This window comes from Corylus avellana, chromosome ca3, assembly GCF_901000735.1.
Source record: "Corylus avellana chromosome ca3, CavTom2PMs-1.0".
In the NCBI taxonomy this organism is placed as follows: Eukaryota; Viridiplantae; Streptophyta; class Magnoliopsida; order Fagales; family Betulaceae; genus Corylus; species Corylus avellana.
The window spans coordinates 12,344,808-12,368,328 of NC_081543.1; the positions used below are offsets into that span (position 1 = coordinate 12,344,808).

General features: G+C 33.7%; 2 protein-coding genes and 1 long non-coding RNA gene across 3 annotated transcripts; 2 read left to right on the forward strand and 1 right to left on the reverse strand.

Moving 5' to 3' along the window:
• Positions 1 to 2,043: 2,043 nt before the first annotated feature.
• Positions 2,044 to 6,086, forward strand: LOC132176700 (uncharacterized). Its single transcript, XR_009439575.1, has 2 exons — positions 2,044 to 2,446; positions 2,858 to 6,086. It is a non-coding gene; the product is annotated as an uncharacterized LOC132176700 (long non-coding RNA).
• Positions 6,087 to 8,405: 2,319 nt separating this feature from the next.
• On the forward strand, positions 8,406 to 9,367 carry LOC132175806 (uncharacterized). The gene is made up of 3 exons (XM_059587865.1): positions 8,406 to 8,766; positions 8,851 to 8,895; positions 8,983 to 9,367. Exons 1-3 carry the CDS (start codon positions 8,490 to 8,492, stop codon positions 9,123 to 9,125), a joined length of 465 nt encoding a protein of 154 aa, XP_059443848.1. The 5' UTR covers positions 8,406 to 8,489; the 3' UTR covers positions 9,126 to 9,367.
• Positions 9,368 to 17,291: 7,924 nt separating this feature from the next.
• LOC132175683 (binding partner of ACD11 1-like) lies at positions 17,292 to 22,591 on the reverse strand. The gene is made up of 5 exons (XM_059587705.1): positions 22,484 to 22,591; positions 20,647 to 20,750; positions 20,488 to 20,563; positions 18,172 to 18,252; positions 17,292 to 18,087 (listed from the first exon to the last, which is right to left on the reverse strand). The coding sequence occupies exons 1-5, from the start codon at positions 22,487 to 22,489 to the stop codon at positions 17,515 to 17,517; spliced, it is 840 nt and encodes a 279-aa protein (XP_059443688.1). The 5' UTR covers positions 22,490 to 22,591; the 3' UTR covers positions 17,292 to 17,514.
• Between the last annotated feature and the right edge of the window lie 930 nt (positions 22,592 to 23,521).

Below are 23,521 nucleotides of genomic sequence, written 5' to 3' on the forward strand. Positions count from 1 at the left end.
TAACAATATTTAAAAAATTAAAAATTAAATTCAATCTCAAAAAAATTTATACACAAATTTAAAAATTTATTACTAGCAATATAAAGTTGAATCTCAAATATATATATATATATATATATATATATATATATAAGATCAAAAGAACACCAAATAGAGGATTAGGATCTATCCTCATATTTTTTTTAAGGGAAAATTACAGTTTACCTCCTCAAAGTTGTCAGCGATTTGCAATTCAACTTCCAAAGTTTTAATTTTTGCAATCCACCCCCCTAAAGTTTTAATTTTTTTCAATTCAGCCATTCCGTCAGTCAGAGCCGCTTTGACTGACGGAACAGTGATCACGTGCGACGCACGTGATCACTTCTGACCTTTTTCTACCGAAAATGCTCCCATCACTTCTAACATTTTTCTACCCAAAATGCCCCCCATCCCACAGACTCTCACTCCTGTGTTTGCCGAGAACGACGACAAGCATGTCGAAGATCACCTTTGATATTAATGCTGGCTGGCCAATTCCGAAGAGAGAGGTTGAGATTTAATCATCGTTTGGATGCAGAGAAACTGAGAGAAAAGAGAATTTCGAGTGCTTTGGTTGTGAAAGTTTTTTTTTTTCTGGCTTTGAATTCATTGGAAAACAAAAATTTTATTTTGGCTGAGCCAGTTGATCGGTAGGGAAAAAAGAAACAGATCGGTAGGGAAAATAAGGAACAAATCGGTAGTATATAAAATTTGTAAATTGATTGAGTTTTTTTTTTAAAAAAAAAAAAATTACTGAGTTTTTTAAACTTCAGAATCATGAATATCAGATGAGAATAAAAAAAGAATATATATATATATATATATATACTAAAGTAGATCGGTATTGCCCATATAATGAAAGCAGATCTTGGTCCATGGAGTCCCAAGAAGGTAAGAACTCCAACCTATCCGATGCTTCTTCGGCCAAATAGGATATATAGAAGTGGGACCTGTACAATTAGCAAGCTGTGCGAAAAATTGCTTCTTTTTGCCGGTTTCGCAACAACTTGGGCAAAATGGGGTTCTACTGGGAAACCATGGATGTTTTAGTTTTCGCCATTGGTTACTGGTCGAGCCACTGGAATGGAATGAGATAAGAATCTTTGGATATATATATATATATAAAGAAAATAAAAAAGAAAAACTGCTCGTCAGTCCTGAGATTGGAGAAGATTCAGATGGCTGGAGGAAGGTCTCACCGTCCCAGCGTGCAATTTCAAATTGGAATCGGATGAAATCTAGCTCGAAAGGTTTCAAATTGATATTGAACAAAAAAGAAATGATCAAACAGAGAGAGAGGGAGAGAGAGAGAACAGGGGATGGGGGTCTCCAAAATGTCAACAGTGGCACGTGATCACTGTTCCGTTAGTCAAAGCGGCTTTGACTGATGGAATGGCTAAATTGAAAATAATTGAAACTTTAGGGGGGTGGATTGTAAAAATTAAAATTTTGGAGATCGAATTGTAAATCGCTGACAACTTTAGAGGGTAAACTATAATTTTCTCTTTTCTTAAATATAGGATTCTTAAATTTTTAAATCTAAATCATTCATCACATTTAATGCTGGTTCAAATAAATATAGAATTTATATGTTAATGAGTTTCACATATTAAAAATTACAGAAATGCTTCTCTTCATTCCCAAGACCATCTACTCACCATCTCATGTGAGTGCATCTTGACTTTTTCAAAAAAAATTAAGAATCCCATGTTTAATTCTATATAAATGACACCCCTTTGCTCAAGCATCGAGAAATCAACTTTGTTAAATTTTATTAACTTTTATGGACTAATTTGACCTGCCTCGTGAATGCCAAACAAGGCAGAGTTTTTGAAATATTTGTTGTCTTTAGTCTTTTTTTCCTATTTCATTTTGATTTGGCCAGCTGGCAGAATCTTGCTTTGTTGGTTTCTACGACGGTAGAGTACAGGTAGCTGGCACGTGAAGACAAAAAAAAACTAGCTGGCACGCACCACTTCTAAAGCATTTTCAATGTTTAATAGATCGTGCTGTGGATCTCTGGCTCTTGAGGTACAGAGGATAGTGAGAGAGATGGCGATCGAAGATTGCAGAGCATGGCCTCACTTGATCTTCTGGGAAGAGCTGGAAAACGATGGCGAGGAATCAATATCAGAGATAAATGGCGCTAATACTGGTTCCTCCTCCTTCGCATCCAGCTCTTCTATGAGAATCAAGTGATGTATTTCGTCCAAATATCTAGAGTATGTGGTCGTTTGTTGCTTGATTTATGGAGGAAGAAGTTGCATTCTAAGCATTTTCAATATGTACTGTATGCAACTTCTTCTTTCATAAACCATGCCCCAAGCTACCCCTCCTGATACGATGGACAGCAATTCGTCGTTGAAATTGAGAGTCTACCGCATCTGTTCTAAGATGTGGTCTGGCGATCCAAAATTTATTTGATCAGGTGAGTTTTTATGTAAATGCTCTTTCACAATGTCTTTGCCCAAATTGCTAGCAAATTTGGGCAAGATCTCAACTCTTTGTGATAATCTTTATCGATATTGATTGACTGAAGGTGAGAAAACCTCAAACTCTCCTAATTTTCTTTTATTTCAAAATCAAGACAATTCTTATTATAGTTCACACAATTCCATGTGAATAATACTTGGATATTGCACTTGAAGATATATAGTTTTCATTTGAAAAATGCTTTTCTTGCCAAGAATTCTTACAAAATTATTTTACAGGATGATGTGGGCGTTTTATTATCAAAACACACATGACCATAACCCTGCGCCACTTCATCGTTCTGTATAGATTTCTATTAATTTTTATTTTTCATACACAATTTACTCTTTTTCATTTTTACTTGCAGATTATATTGAAGATGATTCCTCCTCATAGGTCATGACCCTGTGACTATGAGATGCACCTACAGTTAAAATATTACACATTTTAATATTTCGTTTTGAATGTAATTTGTTTATTTGGAATTTGAAAATGATGTAGATAGTGGTTGAGGTTGCTTGTTATATATAATTCAACAAAAGAATTGATCAGTCTCTTTTATTGTTTCCTTAGAGAAGAAGCAATGATGTGTTAGACTGATTTCTTTAATAGGACTCTTAAACTTTGTAAAGAGAAAAAAACAAGTTTTGGCACAGATTGGACAAGAATACTAATAAACTTGATCAGGTTCTTCATAGCCTTTTCTTTTTCTTCCTACCCTCAACTGTGCGCTAAAGATACTTCCTGCCATCGAGAAGCTTCTATTAATTGTTAACTAGCAAGTTCATAACCAACACTTAATTGCGAGACTTCTTGTACCTAGAGTAAGTTCTTCTATTGTGTTCCTTTCTTTTTTCCTTATTACAACGAGAAAAGAGGCCTTGATGGTCTAATTCCTTTTTTTTTTTTTTTTTTTATTATTATTATTAATTTCAAATGTAGTTAAGTTATGGACAACAATTGGATGATCATCTAGACAGTCATTAGAGTATATTGATGGTGTTAACGAGTTTTTGAGGCTTGCGTGTAACAACTCAACTACAAATGGGTCAATTAAGTGCCCATGTAAGAGGTGTGGCATTCGCAAGACATTAATGCTCGGTGTGGTATACGACCATTTGAGACATTAATGCTCAGTGTGGTATACGACCATTTGATTAGTTGGGGGATTTTGCAAGGTTACACCTGTTGGTATGCTCATGGGGAACGGGTTTTGACTAGTACTAGTCGAGCTACTAACATTCCAGTTAATAGGGTGCCGATACATGAAAGCTCCACAATGGTCTCGGTGAGTCGTCTAAAAAGGCGAAAAGAAAACCGGAGAAGGTAAGTCATTGAAGATTGCAAATGTTGTTTATGTCATTGAAGACTGCTTCACGCATGAAGTGGCATGCTAATGTTCGAACAAATGATGAGGTACTAAGGCATCTGACCGTTGATCTAGCCTGGAAGTCAAATGATTCACAATACTAAGATTTTGCCTCTAGCCTCTTCAATGTCAGGCTTGGGTTAGTATTATATAGATTTAATCATTTTGGCAACATGAGCACTACTCACTGTACTTGGTCAATTATATTGGTACTATACAATTTTCCTCCTTTGATATGCATGCAACAATCATCTTTCATGTTATTCTTGATTATTTCAAGCCCAAGTTCACCTTCATTCAAGATAGATATGTACCGAGAGCTTCTAATATCATAATTGAAGGAATTATGGGATGTCAAATGTGTCCTCCAAAAAGACATTTAGGATACGTGTGGCCTTGATTTGGACAATAAATGATTTTCTTACGTATAGTGATTTGTTTGTGGGGAGTACGAAATGTTTTGCTTGTCCTTGTTGTATGGGTAATACACAATTTAAGTGGTTAAAACATGGAAACAAATTTTGTTATGCAAGGCATAGATGCCCAGGTGATGTTTTATGTGTAGTATAAGCTGTATTCTTGTTGTAAGTTTCAGAATTGCGTGTAGATGTGAAACATGTTTTGAAGGTAATGATCTGATTGAGGATGAGGAAGACGAGGGTGAGGGTGAAGATGAAGAAGATGAGGATGCAGATGACGAGGAGGTGAGTTCTCTAGCCTTTTCAAGTATTTTAAAACTAAAGGACTTTAGTAACAGCCTACACAACTATAGGGTAATAGTGATTTTGATTTCTTTTTCCATTTTTATGTATATTGCTAGATTTGGCACATATTGCTGTCTTTTGATTGGGAGTTGTAAATTCCTTGGTTTTGCCGGTTTAGCAAGTGAGATTTGCAATGTTCTTTTGTAATTAGAATAAGATTGGTCTTGGTGGAGACTTTACTAATTTACTATTGTATGGATGTTTACTAACTTACTATAGAAATCAATATCGAATCTGCTATTTTGCACCTTGCACTGTTATATTATGGTATTAGTAGAAAAACCACTGTTAAGCCTAACAAATGGTGAAAAGTGAAAACCATAATAATGACAACAATAGTAAACTAATAAATAAAAAGAAACCTAAAGCAAGAGCAACAATTTGCATAATGAGTTTCTTCTCTCGTAAGGCTACAAGAAGTGGGAGAGTTTAAGCCATTTAATTGGCATAAGCAAAATGATACAAATTCTGAAAGGCGATTACAAGACAATGATATTAGATTAGGATAAGAATCCAAGGAAGATCTTGTTTAATTAACATTTAGTGTCTTTTACACAGTGCCATCATTAGCTTTTCTTTCCTGCTCCCTCCCCAACTTCACATTCAAGGACAAAAAAGATATATGATGAGTAAAGAAATAATACTTTAAGTCAGAAGTGGAAACCATTATGGGTCAAATGAGTTGATCATCCATCTCAATGTGAAGTCCAATAATTTGTCTTGTAAGATTCTAAAGCTACATTCTTCAAATGAATCAAGATATTATATTTCTTTGATCTTCTCCTTTTGTTTTGTTTTTTTTTTTATTAGAAAACATTTTGACGTTATTGATCAAGCTGGCTCTATAGTAGCTTGCAATATATATATATGCCTGCATCCATAACTATTTTTGCCTTTGGTGGCTTAAAAACAACCATAGTTTCACCATCTACAAGTCTCTATAAACAGTACAACTTAAAATTTCTACAGGGATTCATGCATTTTAGCTCGAATACATGTGAGACCTGTCTAGATAATGACCTTTGTTTTAACGTCGTATTAAGATATTTAGAACTTGGTTTGGTAAGCTTACATACATGATCGAATCTGTGACAGTTAAAAGCGATCTTGTGCACATGTTTTGTTGGTGTATTTGCAAGTTAAAAATTTCTTATTGTTAGTGTTTTGAAACTGTTTTCTTTTTTATACCCAATCGTGCTATTGTTTGTGAGTATGTTTTTCTTGTTGGAGTGTTTATGGCTAAGTAAAGAGGAACTATGATGGAGTTACTTTGCAAACTCGGATCTTCTCAGTGGCTGGCATGGGTATTAATTTGTAATGTACTTGTTTTGTAACTTTTTAGAATTTTCAATCAGATTCGATTGTCTCCTAGTAGTTTGGGTCGTTTTGTTCTACTAAACTTCTTATAGCTGTATTTTTACCTTATTGGGGATTTCATCGTTCCATATTACCTGTTCTAGTATCATTTATTGTTTTTAGTTGGAGATTTCTTTAATGTTGACCAAATCCTAGCTAGGCTCATCACAAAATGTCACCTCCTTTTTTTTAAAAAAAAAAATTCGACATGTACCTAAACACTAGTTTATACACGACACTGATTTATCGGCGATTCGGTGCCGAAAATGTTGTTGTTTTGTATTTTTTAAGTTGTGAGAATTTAAGGATTTAAGTGCGCTAACAGATGATGATGTATTACTTAGTTCTTGGTTTTTGGTTGTATTTCTTATGGTCATATTCCTTTTCAAAAGAGAAACTTGAAGATAATAATGTGAAATGAATATTTTTGTGGGTTATAGTAGATGGAAACTAAAGGATATTAGTGTAATGATCCTCCCATAAAAAAATAAAACTTTTTTAGTCAGTGATTTGTTTGATGAGAAAAATGCTTAGAATTGTAATGAGCAGCAACATATTTGTAATGACTTAGGTAAAGCACTAACTACATTTGTGCTATCACTCAAAATGACTAGTTAATTTAAAATTTTTCTAAATTTAGTTATAAAAGTTATTGTGAGACTTTACATTCATGTATATCTTTTAAAAACTATTTACTTTATATGAGCTACTTATTTTCTCAATATAGGACAAGGTTACAATATTTCTTTTACAATTCAAGATAATGATGATTTGGTGGATGATTCAATAGAGCACGAAGGTGAAACTCACTCATCTAATTCTTCAAGTCCTGTCACACTTACAATAAGCCCACTACTTACCTAACTCTTCAAGCTCTTCATATTTTTCTTTTTCTAAAATACCACCGAAAGAAAAAAAGTGAGAGGACTTGAAAGAGATACAGAGTAGTTTGAAAGATGTCAATTCACTCAAGTTAATAATGAATGGTGTGCAGCCAAGGACGAATAAATCAAGGCTCTTGGGGAAAAATAAAACATAAAACAAGACTTGGGAATTTGTTGATTTGGCTGATGAAAGAAAAAATTGAGCTCAAATTATTTTTTCCCAAAAACAAAACAAAAACACTTTCCAAATGTTTGTAGGAATTTCAAGGCTAGTGAAGCTGGAAATTTTGAAACCAAGCCCAAGCCCAACAGAAAAGGGCTTTGTGTTTGTTGATGTTTTGAAGGGAAGTGCGAGGGAGCCAAACAAATGAACTAAAAAAAAATTTCAAACTGACGTGGCAGGTCGTGAATAGCAGACAATGGAGAGGGAATTGTATTTTTTTAATTTAAAAACGAGATATGCTAGAATCTAATAAAAACACTATATTTTGTCTATAAAAGTTTGCGTGACAAGATGTCACATCTTCTTTTTGTTTTATCTTTTTTCCTCCACAAAAAAGATAATGTAACATCTTGCCACATATACTTTTATAGACAAAATATGGAGTTTTTATTAGATTTTAGCATTTTTCTTTAAAAATCCTTGTTACGTCAGTTTAAAAATTTTTATGAGTTCATTTGTTTGGCTCTCTAGCACTTCTCTGTTTTGAAATTGCATCCCTACTGGTAGCCCCAACACCCACCTAATTTCTCTTCCATTTTATGCTTTAGCATATCTGTTCGCAAAATTCGCAAATTTAAAAAACCCTTATCACCTCGGTTTAAAATTTTTTTTTAAATTTATTTATTTGACTCTTTAACACTTCTCTATTTTGCAACGAGGATATCCGTTCAAAGTTGCATTCCTACCTGTAGCCCCAACACCCACCTAATTTCTCTTCCATTTATGCTTTAGCATATCTATTGGCAAAATCCGCAAAACACTTTAACAGCTAAGCACCGTTATCCTACAGCCAACCCGACGGCACTATAGAGACAGATCCAAAGAAATCCCCACATTTGCTTCCCACTAAACCAAACTAGCCATGAATTTCACAAATAACTAATTAAATCCCCCCCCCCCCAATTCCATTACTATTTTTAGAAGATTCGCCTTAATATTAAATTAAAATCAGTACCCATTATTTTAGCCTCAATTAGCTTTATCTAAAAAAACATATGAATGTTATTTAATTTGATGATTCCAGTTGTATAAAAATGATCTCATTTTAGTTGTATGATAAGAGTATGACAGTTTCTCTTAACGATAAACATTACTCTTTCAAAAATTTAAATTCCACTCTTATCAAAACTCTTTCTTTCTTAAATTCATCATTGAGTTTAAATTAACCATAGATTTGAAAAAAAGTTGGATGAGAAATGATTCAAATGAATAAGGAAAGATAACATTTCTTTTCTTTTCTTTTCTTTTTTTTTTTTAAAAAAGAAAAGATAGAGAGAGAGAGAGAGAGAGAGAGAGAGAGAAAGGGACATAAAGAAAGTCATATTGAAAGCCCGGAAACACAACTACGCCTCACTAAGCAACATCTCTTTCTCTTCTCTCTTTCTCTCTCTCTACACGCCATCATGCAAAGACAGTCTCTGGGCTCCCCAGTCTCCAAGCACCACGGCCATGGCGGTGCAGCCAAGGACGACACTCTCATAATCGAGGAGCCAAAGCAAAGAGACAGAGACGACAACAATTGCGACGACGACGTGGAACACAAAGCGACAAAGCCTCACCGTGTATCGCTGCCGCTCTCGCCGCCGCAGAGGCCAGAGAAGTTCATCCACGTCATCCCCGTCCTCACCTTCCTTTGCTTCCTCATCCTCTACCTCAGCTCCCACACTCCCTCCCAGTCAGGTACGTACCTCCTCACAATCAACGGCCCACCATTCTTTTCGGCTTTTCATCTTTGTCTGATCCTCGCCGTTCGTTTTGTTCCAGATTTGGCTCAGTTCAATGGTTTTCAGCTACCAGCGAAGCACCTAGGTATAATGCAGATTCTGAGATTTCCCTTTTCTTTTCTTTTTTTTTAATTATTTTTTACCTTATTCGCTTCTTTCAATTTCCCCGCAGACTCGGCCGAGATTAACGATGTCGGGCGATTTAATGAGATCAAAAAGGGCGATGTTTTGGCGATCCGAAGCCTCCGCAACTTGCAAGAGATTGAAAAACGCTCCCCGAAATCCCGCTCCCACCGAAAAGTCGCTGATTTCTAGGCCGCATTTTGTTCCGGTTTCGCACGTGCGACTCTCTGGGTAGAATTCACACGTGCGCTCCCATCTTCTTTCATTAATTTTTTTTTCTTCAGCCTTCCTCGCGCGTGTATATTCATTCACTGCATGCTTATATTTGTGAACAAATTGGGTAAGCGCGTGTGGCGCTTTGTTTCGGATTTGTAGACGAACATAGAAATCAATCAGATCACAATAATAGAAATTCCAAAGTATTTATTCGGATTTGTATAGCTTTTTTTTCCAAGTGTTCTTTTGTTTTTGCGAGGGGGCGTGTGATAACGTGCGCGTCCGCGAAAGCGTAGAATAGCATGGAGCGGGCTAGCTTGCGCTGGGTGTTATTGTTGGACTACAGCTGGAAATCGGACCGTTACTGCGTCCTCGGTTTGCGGTTGGAGATGCCAGCTGGAAAGCTGTCCTTTTGGTACCAGGTTCTTACAGTGAGCATGCTACCTCACCGCTCAATGCTCGGAACTTTCGTGCTCCGGGGCTCTTCTGCGTACACGTCAGCAATAATAAGAGATTCAGATCAAGATTCACAATAATTAATTTTGAGGTCATTTATTCTGAAGTTTTTTTTATATTATTTGTTCAAATCATAAAAAACATCAACAAATAATTCAATAGAATCGTTTGTTTTTTTCCAACAAAAAATAAAAATACCTTAAAAAATATGTATAAAAAACGTTTCTTTCCCTAAGGTGTAGGCGCGAGGGATTGTAGTTGTTACACGCGTCATAATATGGAGATGGTATGATGGGGGAAGTATATCACCAAAGTGTCGGTGGGTGAGGAAGTATGCTTAAGTTTTTGTTCCTTCGGCTTTGCTTTTGTTGGGCTTAAGTTTTGCATTATTCGATTCGGACATTAATAATGCGGTTGCCGATGACGATCACTTGCCACGCTGTTATGACAAGTGGCACTGTTCTATATTATGATAAGCCACAACTACATTTTACGCTCATAAAAAAACAAATAAAAATGAAAAAAATATATATATATTTTTTAAAAATAGAATAGAACGAAGTGATGCCTCTTTTTTTTGTTGAATTTTTCTCGTCTTTGTTTTTTGGATTATTTATTTATTTTATGTATAGTATTTGCGTCAAAAAAATTTTATTTCATTTGAATTAGAGAATATTTAGTTAGTGTATTTTTGTCCTCTAAAAAAGTGAAAAGATAAAAATACCTCTTCATTATAACTATCTGAATATTATCCAGTTCATTTGAACTGAAGATGATCATGTTCAGTCTATTAAGGCTTTCAATTAAATAAGTCTCCTAATTAAAAATTACTAATAAATACTTATTCAATTCAAAAACACTTAAAAGTCCTAGTTATAACCAATATTCTTTAATTAAGCTTTCTCATTCGAGTAATGCTACAAGTCCCTCTTGTGTCCATCCAAAGATGATCTGGCTCTTAAAATCACTATTAAGCTTGTGATTGATCATTATTAGATTTTAATCAAATTGTAATTTTAAAAATCACCTCATTTTTTAGGGACACGAGATGAATTTTTAGAATTACTCTTCTCATTGTAGTAACAAGCAATTAGAGAAAGGCATTAATTATTTGATTCTCTTAAAAACCTAATCCTCCACTTATTAAAGAAATGACTTTAATATTATTAAACTTGTCGCCTTATGCCTCAAAATACATCGAGCAGACTCTAGTAACCCTAATGGTTGATCAATAGAATACATTAATAATATTAAAAGATTGGATGGCCTTGAAAATTGAAGGGTAGATTAAGAAGGGTAAAAGTAGGTTCACCTCATGATTGGTTGTTATCGATATGTCCTACACTATGTAAATTCAAGTAGATTATAGTCATTGACAGTTTTTTTTTTTTTTTTTTTTTTCAAAATGAGTTGGGAAGAATTTTTTTTCAATTAAATTTATTAAATTAACATGAAGCTATTAAGACTATTACAACTTCTACTATAAATTCTTTTACAAATTGACTGTGACATTCCATAATTAATAAAAAAATGATATCGTCAACTATACATTCTCATGGAGATAAAATATTGTACAAGTAGAATTTCAATATATTATATTATATTAAATTCCAAAGAAACTTAGTGAAAAGATTAGTTGAATAAACCATTTCAACAAGGATTGTGAGAGTGCTTTCCGTGGCCGGTAAGATTAAGCATGGTTTATTTATTTATTTTTAATAAGTAATTAGCCTATAAGCCACAAGGGAGAGGGGGAGATTTTGTGTGAATAATATAATAAAGAGAGAATTGTTATGTCTTCAAGTGGTAGCTCAATCGACTGAAGATTACGCTTTATAAAGCGGAGGTCATTAGTTCGAATCTCGCTCCCCTTCTCTTATGTAGACATATAAAAAAAAAAAAAAAATTAGTGATTAATAAGTTCTTTCTATTTTGCTCATACTTTTCTAAAAATTTAATAGATTAATCATTAGATTTTTTGTAAGATTGACAAATTTAATAGTTAATTTGTAAAATTATATGGAATTAAAATCATCTCCAATTTAAATATAATATCTAGTTAATTATATTGAATGGATAATTTTATCCTTTCTGAAACTATAAAAAAATAAAAATAACTAAAATAATAATAATATCTTATTCAAATGGACCGGAAAAGACAGCGCTATCTCATGCTATTCCTCAACCTTTCTTTTCAATGAAATTAATGATAATGCCCCCTACGGGTCCCACACTTTTGCCATTTCAAACAAACGAAAACAAAAAAAAAAAATTGTCCCCACTATCACGAGGCAGGCTAGACGACATGTGCTCGTGATTGTTTCCAGGCTGTGTTTTTCCTTCTCCATATGAGCAGGGTTAATTAAAAAATATGGATAAGCGTAATATTACAGTTTTTACTATAATTTTTTTTACAAATTAACTGAGCAGTCATAATTATCATGCATATCAGTCACTATTAAAATATAAATTATTACATAAATTTATAAGAATTTGTAGTAAAAATTGTAGTACCATAAACAATTTTTTTTCTATAATATAGGAGTGTATATGTGGGTGAATATTAACTGTTCACATTCGCTATCTGCTATTCGCACATGCGGATGTGGTTAAGAAAAATCACTATCCGCACATACGGATTTAGATAGCGGTTTTAGGATGGAGTATATATATATATATTATGTTTAATAAATTCGCCAAAATGACACCGTTTTAGTGTTTAGTATCAAAATGATGTTGTTTTGGATTAGGTATAGGTTATGTTTACATTATTTTTTAAAAGTAATATGAAATTAATATATTTTCAAAACATTAGGGCTTTAAAAAAATTAAAACAAGCTAAAAACACTAAAAGCGGCTCACATTATTTTCTAAATTGTTTAAAATAAGCTCTAATAGAGACCCAAAGAGACTAAATTAGGCACACAAAAAAGCCATTATCTAATATGCAGATAGCAAATAATAATCACAATAACCGTAGATGCTATTTATAAAACATGATTCGAATGCTAATGCAAATATCTAAAAATAATATTCGTATTTTACAGATATGAATATTACAAATAACCATGTATATACATATATGTAACCCTTAAACCAATAACCCTTAAATAATGAAAAGTTTTACTTCAATAAATATGGGGGGGTTACCTATTATAGTTGAATTAAGTTTTTTTGTCTCTTTCGGTAGAGCCTAGATAGCAAGATGTGGATGTGTAGGGTCAAGGGTGTATACCATTAATTACGTGACCCCAAAAAGAAAAAAGAATAAATAGAAGGAAGAAGGCCCATTTGGACAAATCTTTCCTTGTATGTAATAAATGACTCGATTTGAACGTACATAGTGATTAGCTCTGACCCAACATGCATTCTAATTGGTTTATGTTTTAAGTTGCACCTCAAAATTCTGAAATGTTCTTTTGGGGTTTTCGTGTGGTTAAGAAATGGTGTTGGAATCTTATAAAAAAGTCAAAGGTTATAGTGACATGTCGACGGTGGTGGTGAAATCATCTTTGATGATTAAATTAGTGAGGATGAATTAGAGAGAATGGAGTACGAATATGAGTAAGGATTAGAAAAACATACTTGGGCTACGACTTTACTTGCCTTTTGTAGGGATTGCTTGTCCCTTGATTGGTTGGTATGCCGGGTAAGGCAAGTCTCGTGGAACATGGTATCGTCTATTAAATGTAGTGATTTTTATTTGCTATGATTATGGAGCCGTCGACCCTTTTTTTCTTATTGGGCGAGTCTCGGAGGACAACTCTTCTAGGAGGATAGCCAACAATTACTTTCCTTTTCTATTTTGAGGCACAAGCAAAGGGAAGGGTTCCCGTGTGTGCTTTGCTCGATGAGCTCAGGTCGGGGCCGATCTTGCTTTTGAGTCACTAAACTTTTGGTTGGGGCCACTTGGCCTTATGGTATTCTGGGTATACGTACTTCAAGACAACTTTCATAGCAAGTTAGAGAAATCTGTCTTTAAAACATGAATATTTTTTAAAAATGTATGTAAAAATTACATATTTTAAAGAAAAATATCAATTTAATAAACCGGATCAAAGGAAAACTTTGTCCGACATACTTACTAGCTATAGTTGGTGATAAATTCTAAAATAAGATAGAGCATACAATTAAATTTGGCAATCTAGTATGTTTTCATGCAAAGGAATTGAAAAGATATTGTACCCAAAACCGAGAATTTTGAAAGTGGAAAAGATTATCAAAATTTGAGATATTCAAGAAATTGACTTTGATAGGGAAAAATGAAAATATTCGTCTGTCATGTCTAGCTGTGGTCCTGCCACGTGCATATTTTTTTTTTAAAAAAATATTATTTGTTCTTTTTCAATTTTGGTCTCATTAACGATTACAAAGTAGTATGTGACAAATTCCAAAGCTTTATACCGAATGATTGTTGTTGTTATACACAGCTTCCAGAATTTGGAAGGTTCTTGGATTTTGCCATGTCTTATACAATGGAATTCAAGAGGTGGGGCAGTTTGAAAAGAATGGAAACTTTCTGATGAATAATAATAACAATAATAATAATAATAATAAAAAGAATGGAAACTTTCCACGAGCAAAATGCCATCAAAGATTGCTTCAACACTTTGCAAAAACTTAGGCTTTTAGTATTGCCCAAACAATATTCAACAAAATGAAGAAAAAACCTAACACTCATAAATTTTATATATGATTTCCATTGGCCAAAGTAGGTAAAATTTTATAATATCATAAATCTTAGCACTGATTTCTATCCTAGACCAATTCAAATAAGAGTGCAACTCAACAATAACAACAATAATAATATAATTAAAAAAAAATTTTTAAAAAAAAACAATAATAATATAATAATATCATGTAGAGAATTTTTTACAAAGATAAAAAATTCTCTTCTTCCAAATTGAGTTAGAAAAAAATTCGTTAATTTCGGTCTTAATTTAACAGGTGTCAGTTTAATAGACTGAATTCATTGAATTTTCTCTTATCAGTTTAAAGGCATTAAACTACAACCGAGTTAGGAGGCATTGACATCTTTAGCTACTGTCATTGAAACAAATAAGTTATTGACAATCAAGCATAAAGTACTGAACTAGATTGTCATTAAATATTGTTCTCATTCTGGAATCGTATTACTTTTTTAGTTGGAGAAGTGGGTGGGAAGTGGTTTTGGAAACTTAAGAGTTAAGATAGGTTTCTTTTTTCGCCAGCATTAAAATAGGAGAGGAAGAATAATTCAGCATTAGTTAATATATATGCTTCTTTGTTTTTCATGGCTTTTGTAGATCCAATGCACTCCAAGGTTCTTAGCCTTTTAGAACACCATTGCATATATTATGTCCTATCTTCAAGCCAAAACAATATGCTAGGTTGGACTACACACCCTTTTTTGTATGAGTATTTTGACAAACAAAAAAATATGCTTAACTTTTGCAAGGTAGAGGTTAACTTATTTGTTTTTTTTTTAAAAAAAAAAAAAAAAAAAACTTAACAAATTAAAAAATAATAATAATAATTAGGCCGGCACATCGGTGGAGAGGGGTGGCTACACGACCATTCATATATTTTCAGATGTAGTCATACAATTACCACAGTAGGTTAGGTGGTCATTCAGCCACCTAACTAGATCGCAATGGCTACATCAATACGGCCACCTCGACCAAAACAGGGGTGGCTACACAACCACCCCTCTCCACATTGAAGGTAGTCAGACAACCATTTTTCTTTTCTTTTTCTTTATATATATATATATATATATATATATAAAAGTAAGACATCAACTCTACATCTATTTTGTGTTTTCTCAAAATAAATAGATATATTTCATAGAAATTATTTTTCAATATAAATCCTATAAAATAAAAATAAAAACAAAAACATCAGGTTAGAACACTTGTTTAAATAACAGACAATAACAAACTTAACCTTGATTTTTCGGTGGGTTTGGTGGAGAAGCCACTTTTGCCCTTTTTTCTTAAATGCAAGCTAATTTTGCGGGGCATTGATAAAAGGGTAAGGATATTACTTATTAGGAGAACTTCATCATTTCATTGACATTAAAAGCCACGGCTGCTTTTGAGAAAGCACATGGGTCTTGGGGTGCCTCTCAAGTGAAAGGTGGCCGCATGGTGCTTTTACACAAATACAAAATCATAATCTACAAAAATAGCTTCACCAAACGGGCCACAAGAAAATTACATAAATAAGCAGGATACTCATTTTCCCATCTCTAGGGTTGCTTTATTTGTTAAATTATTAATCAAATATTTAAATTTATTTATTTTATCTACTTAGGTATTTAATTTAATTTTTTTTATTAATTTAAACTTTTAAAATAAGTAATAATTTAATTTAACATAATATCACAATTAACAAAAGTCTTGAGTTCGAATTCTTATTATAATTTACAAATAATCAATTGGTTCCGTTTGTTAATACGATTTAGATGATTTTTTTTTTTGTTTTTTGAAAAGAGTATTATGATGTGACATAAAAATGAAAATAATTTGAAGTATTTTTGTATTTTGAATTATTTGTTAATTTTTTTTTAACAAAACAAAACAATAGAGAAAAAAAATTTTTTATCGAACAAAGCCGATATTTAAGATATAATAACAATAATTCTTAATGCCATTTTCTATTTATGTATTGTATGGGTCCAATATGATCCAAGCTCTCAATCTTCTAATCTTTTCCTTCTCTCTCTTCATTATACAGTTGCTTTAAATTGTATAATTGTGTATACAATCATATCCATCAAACCTAATCTAACCGACAAACCGACCCCATTATCCTTGATGTTTGTTTTAGGCATGCCCAAATCATGGATGGGGCATCCACGGTCTCGAGCAACTTTTCTTCTTTCATTAACATTTATCTTATAAATCTAGGCTGCCCAGTTGGTAGTATTGAAATGTCAGACTATATATTAAATGAGTTATCAACACAAGTAATTTTTATAATATTAAATTTCACGTCTTTCCCATTATCCCCTAAACTTTAACAAAACAACAACAATAATAATAACAAAATTCTCAATGTCTATTTACCTATTTTTCTGGGTTGCTGGTTTTGGCTAATGCTTCTTTGGCTGATTACCAAATAGCTAAAAGCCATATCCGTTCTGGAGCCGTCTTCCGCATTGGAGATGAGATGCAGAGGAGGGCGTAGAGGAAAAGGGAAAGGGGTGACCCGCGCATATGGGTTGAAAAATAATTAACTTTAAAAAATTTTGAGAGGCTTCCAATGCTGACAGCCCGATGATGAACTACAGCAGATTTCCTGTTATTAAAACTAGAGCATGTAAGCCAAATCAAGAAAGGAGAAAGGAGAAGGGAGGGAGAGAAATGAATGCCAAGCGGATCTCCATGGTTGTTTCTGGTGCTCTTTTAGGGTACTCAATACCCTCAAACTTCTATAGAACTTTAAGCCACGTCCATGGTTTATACCATTGTAATGATATATAACCTAATGTTGCAGAGCGCCTTCACTGTAATCGAATAATCGGTAAACTCCTTTCAGAGCAAAGAACATACCCTTCATTTCATACCATTACATGATATGTAGTTGCTTCCCGTGAGATGCCTTCAGTGCCATTTTATATATACACATATATGCACAAGTAACATAAGAAAACATAATCACGTTAAGATTTTTTGCTAATGTGAATGTAATCCAAAACCAGACTGAAAAATAATCGGACAGTAAAAGAGGAAAAATGGTCAAAATAACATCATGATCATTCAGTTTAACATTCTTATAAAGAAAAATCAAAATATAAAATGCATCATGACCAACCAATTTGGGTATTTGTCCTACAACCACTACTTCCCACGCTAGAAACACAAAGCAAGTAATCCAGAGGGAGATTCTAGAAAGTTCAGACAATTGTATTTACAGTGGTGGCAAGTCAAAGGATTAAACCTTGGGCAGGTGCTGGCTTAGAAGGTTGCTGCTCACTTGGTGCAGATGCTCTTGGAGAGTCGGAAAGGACCTGAGCGTAGTCATCCTCCACTTTTCTTTTCTGTTCTTCTTCAACCATACCCACTTTCTCTTTTGTTTTCTGTCCAACTTCCTCAGCGGCCTTAGCAACCTTGCTGAAAGCCCCCGTCACCCATGAAGTCCCGGTTAATATATAGCGGTTCTTCATTATGGCAGATCCGGCAGTACTCACTTTTTGCTCTGCTACTGCAAATGCTGATTTGGTTTTCTCTGAAACCTGAAATTTCTGATCCACTTCTCGTACTTTATCACTGACCACAGAAGCTCCGACGCTTATTTTCTCACTGAGCCCGATTTTTTGGTCGATAGAAGCAACTTTAGCTGTGGCCGTTGATGATAACCGGTGCTTATCATCAAAGGTCTTTGCTTTATTGACTGCATCTTTGCCTAAGATAAAGCCCTTAGCAAGCATACTGCTAACCACATCCTCCGCCTTCCTAAAAGCAGATTCAGCACCACCTGGAGTTTTGTTTTCTATTGCCTGCAGATATTTGAAAAAAAAAAAATCAGGTCAGGGTCACTCTGGTTTATGCAGTATAACAGCAGTTCTGTCAACAACGCTTACAGGGGGTGCTGAAGCAACAAATGGCAGCTTGTAATCTGGGTCCAGAGTTATGGTGACGGACAGATCAACTATTGTTGCTCCCTGAGATAAAATGCATTTGAAGTGAAAGTTTCATATGCATTGTAGAGTAGGAAACAGTGCATATCATACAGAGATGTATCATAAGGTCACCAATTTAATGTTGTAAAAACCAATAGTATAACTAGGTAAAACCGAAACTATAGGCAAGAGATTGTATATATAAAGCATGTGATCAGATATCTCTATCCATTATAGGCTCATACATCCTCAATAGATGGAGCATTTAGTTATGATACTTAAAACTACAACAAAAAGAATTCAAACATATGCCACAAAAGCTTACAACCAAAACTAAAGTGCCCCTCAGAATCTTTCATCTATATATATTACACCAGAAACTTGTACAAACATGATGGTGCAATCCACCTCTTATGAAAGCCATCATTTCAAAAAAGAATGCACTATGACCCACAAAAATCAAACATGTCCCCACCTCCAAGTCCAGCCAATTTAGGACTTGAAAAGCAATAGGTGGAGCAACCTTACATCCAATTAGAGGAAGATGATCTCATATGCCACTTATGTCATCCAGAAGTAGAAACTCATAAGCACCTTTTCTTGAGCCGCCATTTCTCTCGAGTAATGTGAAAGAAATCCCCTTAGCCCTCGAATTTCTCTGAATTCTCTGATAAATACCTCACATCTTGGATAAGAACCATCCTAAACTCTATTCTTTTCCTCAAAATAAGTTCTGATGAATCTCACTTCTTTTTATTGTTTGCAGCTAATACCATACATTTAATATGGTTACACAGGAACAATACTATTCAAGGCCAACCCCCTCAATGTGAAGACTATATTTAAAGAAGAAAGTGAAGAAGGCATACACTATGCTGAAGAAGTTATGCATTCTTTTCTCGCATACCCTACTTCAGTGACCCTCGTGAAAAATAATGTATTCTGCCTGCTTGCTGTTCACTCTCAATCAGAAAAGGTCTATTTCCGACAAGGCATGATAAAAGTCCAATTTTTACATCCCCTAACTAAAACAACCAACACCTTCAAATTCTTGCTATTAATGTGGAGCAGGCATAGGTGCAAAGCCAAATGGCCAGAACTTACTCAACACAGACAATTTACTCACGAAGTTCTGCATATAAAAGTTCAAAATTTACGCTTACCCTTCTAGTGAAAATCTCCAATTACATTCAAGAGGCACATGAACTGGTTATCTTATTCTATCAATAAACCTATATAAACATGGCATATCAAGTGAAAAAGGTGACCAAATGGGAAAATATCGCTTGGTTTTTCAAATCCTAAAAGATTTAAAAGTATTGAGAGAATGATAAATACAGCCTCTACATTAAAGGTCACTTCTCCAGATTCCTAGATCAGGCAATCAGGAAGTAGATAGGTTAGTCCCAACAGAATGCTCTCCTTCTAGAAACTTCATATGAAACTATATTCCTAACTGACTTTTTATTCTTGCTTTAGTTTTATCATGCTCTGCTTTGAGAAGTCAGTTTCCCCACTCTTATATGTGCCATCTTCCTTAAGAACTTTTTTTATAGGAAAAAAACAACAAATAGAATTTGTATTATGTTTCCCCTCTGAGATCCATTACATAGGAAAATACAGAACCATTTTGTACAATATCATCTCTATTCTGGAATCTCTCACTCTTCAAGAATGGATGTTCCCACTAGCTTTAAAAACCACACACAAAACTGTTCAGTGTCGATGCTTCTTAGTTAATTTCATTTCTTTTAATTCTGCTCACCCCTTAGATCGCATCTTTGCACATAAAGCCTAGACTGATTTATAACTGACAACCTCTAATCCATGTTGTAACTAAATCCAGGGCACATGGCATGTTTAGTACCATCTTAGAAATGCATTTTTATTTAGGATCATCTTTGAAATATTGTAAAACAAAAACTGAAGATGTTGTTTTCTTTATTGTTTTTCTTGAGAACAATTAAGAAAACATAGGAAACATCATTGTTTTCATGCACAAAGCTGTATTGCAATTATCAATGCACTAAAACTTATTGAAGCTAACACAAATAATTGCCCTATATGCCATGGCTCTCAGGCAACTAACATGCGCATTGTGTTCTCCACATATCAGGTTTTGTTTAGGCAATCTTCAATCGTCACACCATTTATATATATAAATTTTTTTATTAAAAAAAACACTGTACACTTCTGATAATTTAGAAGCTTCATATCGCAAAGCCTAAGGCACCAAACATACACCAACATAATATATGTACTCATAAGTGAAAGTACCGAAAGAAGAACTGCAGTCTCAGCTCCTTGTGAATCCTTGAAGCTAACATATGCAATTTGAGACCGTTCATTATCACTGCATAAGCATTTGATAAGCTTTGTATTTATTTAACAATGAAACCGAGAGAGAGAGAGAGAGAGAGGAATGATGGAACTAACCTCTGCATTTCAACATATTCGATATCACCAGAAAAAGAAAAGAACTCCCTGATGTCTCGCTCAGATGCTCCTAAAGAAACATTGCTAACTCTAACAGTTTTTACCTGCAACAAGAGCAAATATATAAGTTAAACACCACCGAGGAAAACTAGTAAAGCATACATGATTATGCTTCAAAGATGTCATACTAAAAAAACTTATCAAAAAATAAAAAATATCTCATACCAAAAATAAGTGATAGAACTACTCAAAATCCAACAAAGCAAAGGCTCATACATTGTGAGAAATTGAGAGCACCAATTTTCCAATTCCAAGTTGGAAAATGTGGAATGAACATCCTTTAGAACCACTACTTTGGAAAAAGTAAAAAAAGCAAAGTGCTTTTTAGGGCTGAAATTCAATACTTTTTAGTAGTTTAATGGGAAATTCTTCTAAAATTCTCTCTCATAATTAGTGATTCTCAAATGATGATTTCCATCAAACCCCAGTTTATCATGTGACACATTCTGGTAAAGCCACCTGATGCCTCGTCAATACGCACATTTGCCACTTATGACTATCATGCCTATAAAATTTTCAATCCCATTAAGGCTGCCTCTTTCAAAAATGAACTAATTAATAAAAAAGGGAAGCATCTAGCATTCTAGAGATTTGAGATTGAGCAAAGTTTGTCTTCAATTAATAAATGGTACACACATAGGAATTTCTGATCTCACCAACTCGCAGAGAGGCCATAATCTATACAATAAATTACTAAAAACCATTTCATTAAATAATATTTTTGGTCAAAATAACCATTTGAATATTTCTTTTTATGAGTTCACAGTAAGAATCAAATCCAATAATCTCCCCCACCCAATATAAACATTAACAACAATGGAATGACCCATTTGGTATTATTTTTTAAATTTACTGAATAATCAAATCTGAAAAGAACAGAAGAAATCTGATCAAAGAAAGACTGCCAGTTCCTTGACATTGTGCACCGAAATAAATGGAGAGATTTGCATACATGTTTCTTCAAACCCAAGTAGGTTTTCAATAAATAGAGAGATTTGAAGAAACATGGATGCAAATCTCTCCATTTATTTTGGTGCACAATGTCATGGAAAAGAAAGTCTTTCTTAATACAAAGCCAAAATTAAAAATCCAACAGCATGATTAATACTCAGTCTCCTATACAAAGTATGCTAAGCAACACAAAAAAATATATATATATATATATAGAGTTCTCATTGAATTCACTTAGATCTCCATTGCGAAGCAGTTGATAACCATCATGGCCATGAAATACTCTGGAGTTCTAAGCAGGACATCCATGCTTAATAACGCAATCGATACACAAACATACATTTTTTTTTTTTTTTTGGATCAATAAGAATTTTATTCAAGAAACAAAACTAAGAACAGTAGAAAGAACAAGCAGCATAGCCGAGAACAAAATAAGATACTCAAGTTACACGAACGAGCATTTCTACAAACCAAAAAAAAAGGCAGTTTCAGAACTAAAACAATAAGCAATTATATAAATCTAATCTGAATTAGGTTAAAAAGAGTCGCACCATTCCAGAAATAGCACAGCACAACTACACATTCTAACATACACTTCATTTCAACTCTCTAATCAAGCAAAACTCCTAATTGCACAAAATCTACTATAAGAAGCAATAACAAGCACCACAGATCTGTGCGAATCACTGAGTCAAACACCAAACTTACTGAGTAAGCAAACAATCAATCAAAGCCACAGAGACAACGCTCTCAAAACCCTAAGAAATCAAAAAACACATACACAAACCCGTAGAGATGTACGTATAGAGAGTAGAGAACTACTGACCGACATCGTTTCAATCGCTTCCGAGAACCAGAGCAAGAGCGCCTTCGACTGCTGCAAGTCTTCGTGAAAGAAAATGAGCAGAGGGAGATATTTATTTTATTTTATTTATAATGATTATTGTGTATGGAAGAAGGGGACGCGGGGGATTTTGGGTCTCGTACGTGTGAAGTCTTCGCATGTGCGCGTAACGTGTTGGAGGGTTTCCCCGGGTCAAGTGTTGATTAATAAACGGGACGATCCGACACGGGGTTGGACTTTCGAGACTAGGACCCACCTTCTGTGGACCGGCCGGAGGCCGGCCATCTATTTTGGCGTTTAAAGTTATAAACTGATACAGAATTTCAATAAAACTGCCTTTCTTTTCTTTTTTTTTTCTTTTTTTTTTTGCACAAATTTCCGAAATTTCCTTAATTTACTCTCAAAAGTGACTACAGTCGTTTTTTTTTTTTTTTCTAAAAAATTAATGTTTGAATTCCTATATTAGTGAAATGACAATAAATAACTCTTAAAATATTAAAGAAAATATGACACTTGACACTTATTATTATACTAGGTTATATAAAATTTTCTCCAAAAAAAACTTCTGTCCTTTTTTGGAATGAGCATGGACTGTATTCATCAGTTTTGGTTTATAAAAAATGATTTAAAAAAAAAAAATTATAATTATAATTGAATTTATGAGTTCAAGTGAGTTAGATAAATCTAATGATAATTTTAAAAATTAAAATGATGAAAAGAAAATGTATAGCACTTCTATTTTTCTCTTATTTTCCATAATGTTTAATACAAAAAAAAAAAAGTGATTAAAAAAAAAGTACTTTTGTTTTAGTTGAATTGAATAGGGAAGACACGATTAAAGGTGACCCATCACTCGACAACTTTCATATAACTATTGATTTATTATTAATTTTAAAATAATAGTACTAACATATAGTACTAAAAGGAATAAATGAATTCTGAAAAAAAAAAATTTCTTAGGTAGAAGTATTTACGAGTTCGTCAATAAAATATGTCGGTCCATCATAAATCATTAGAATG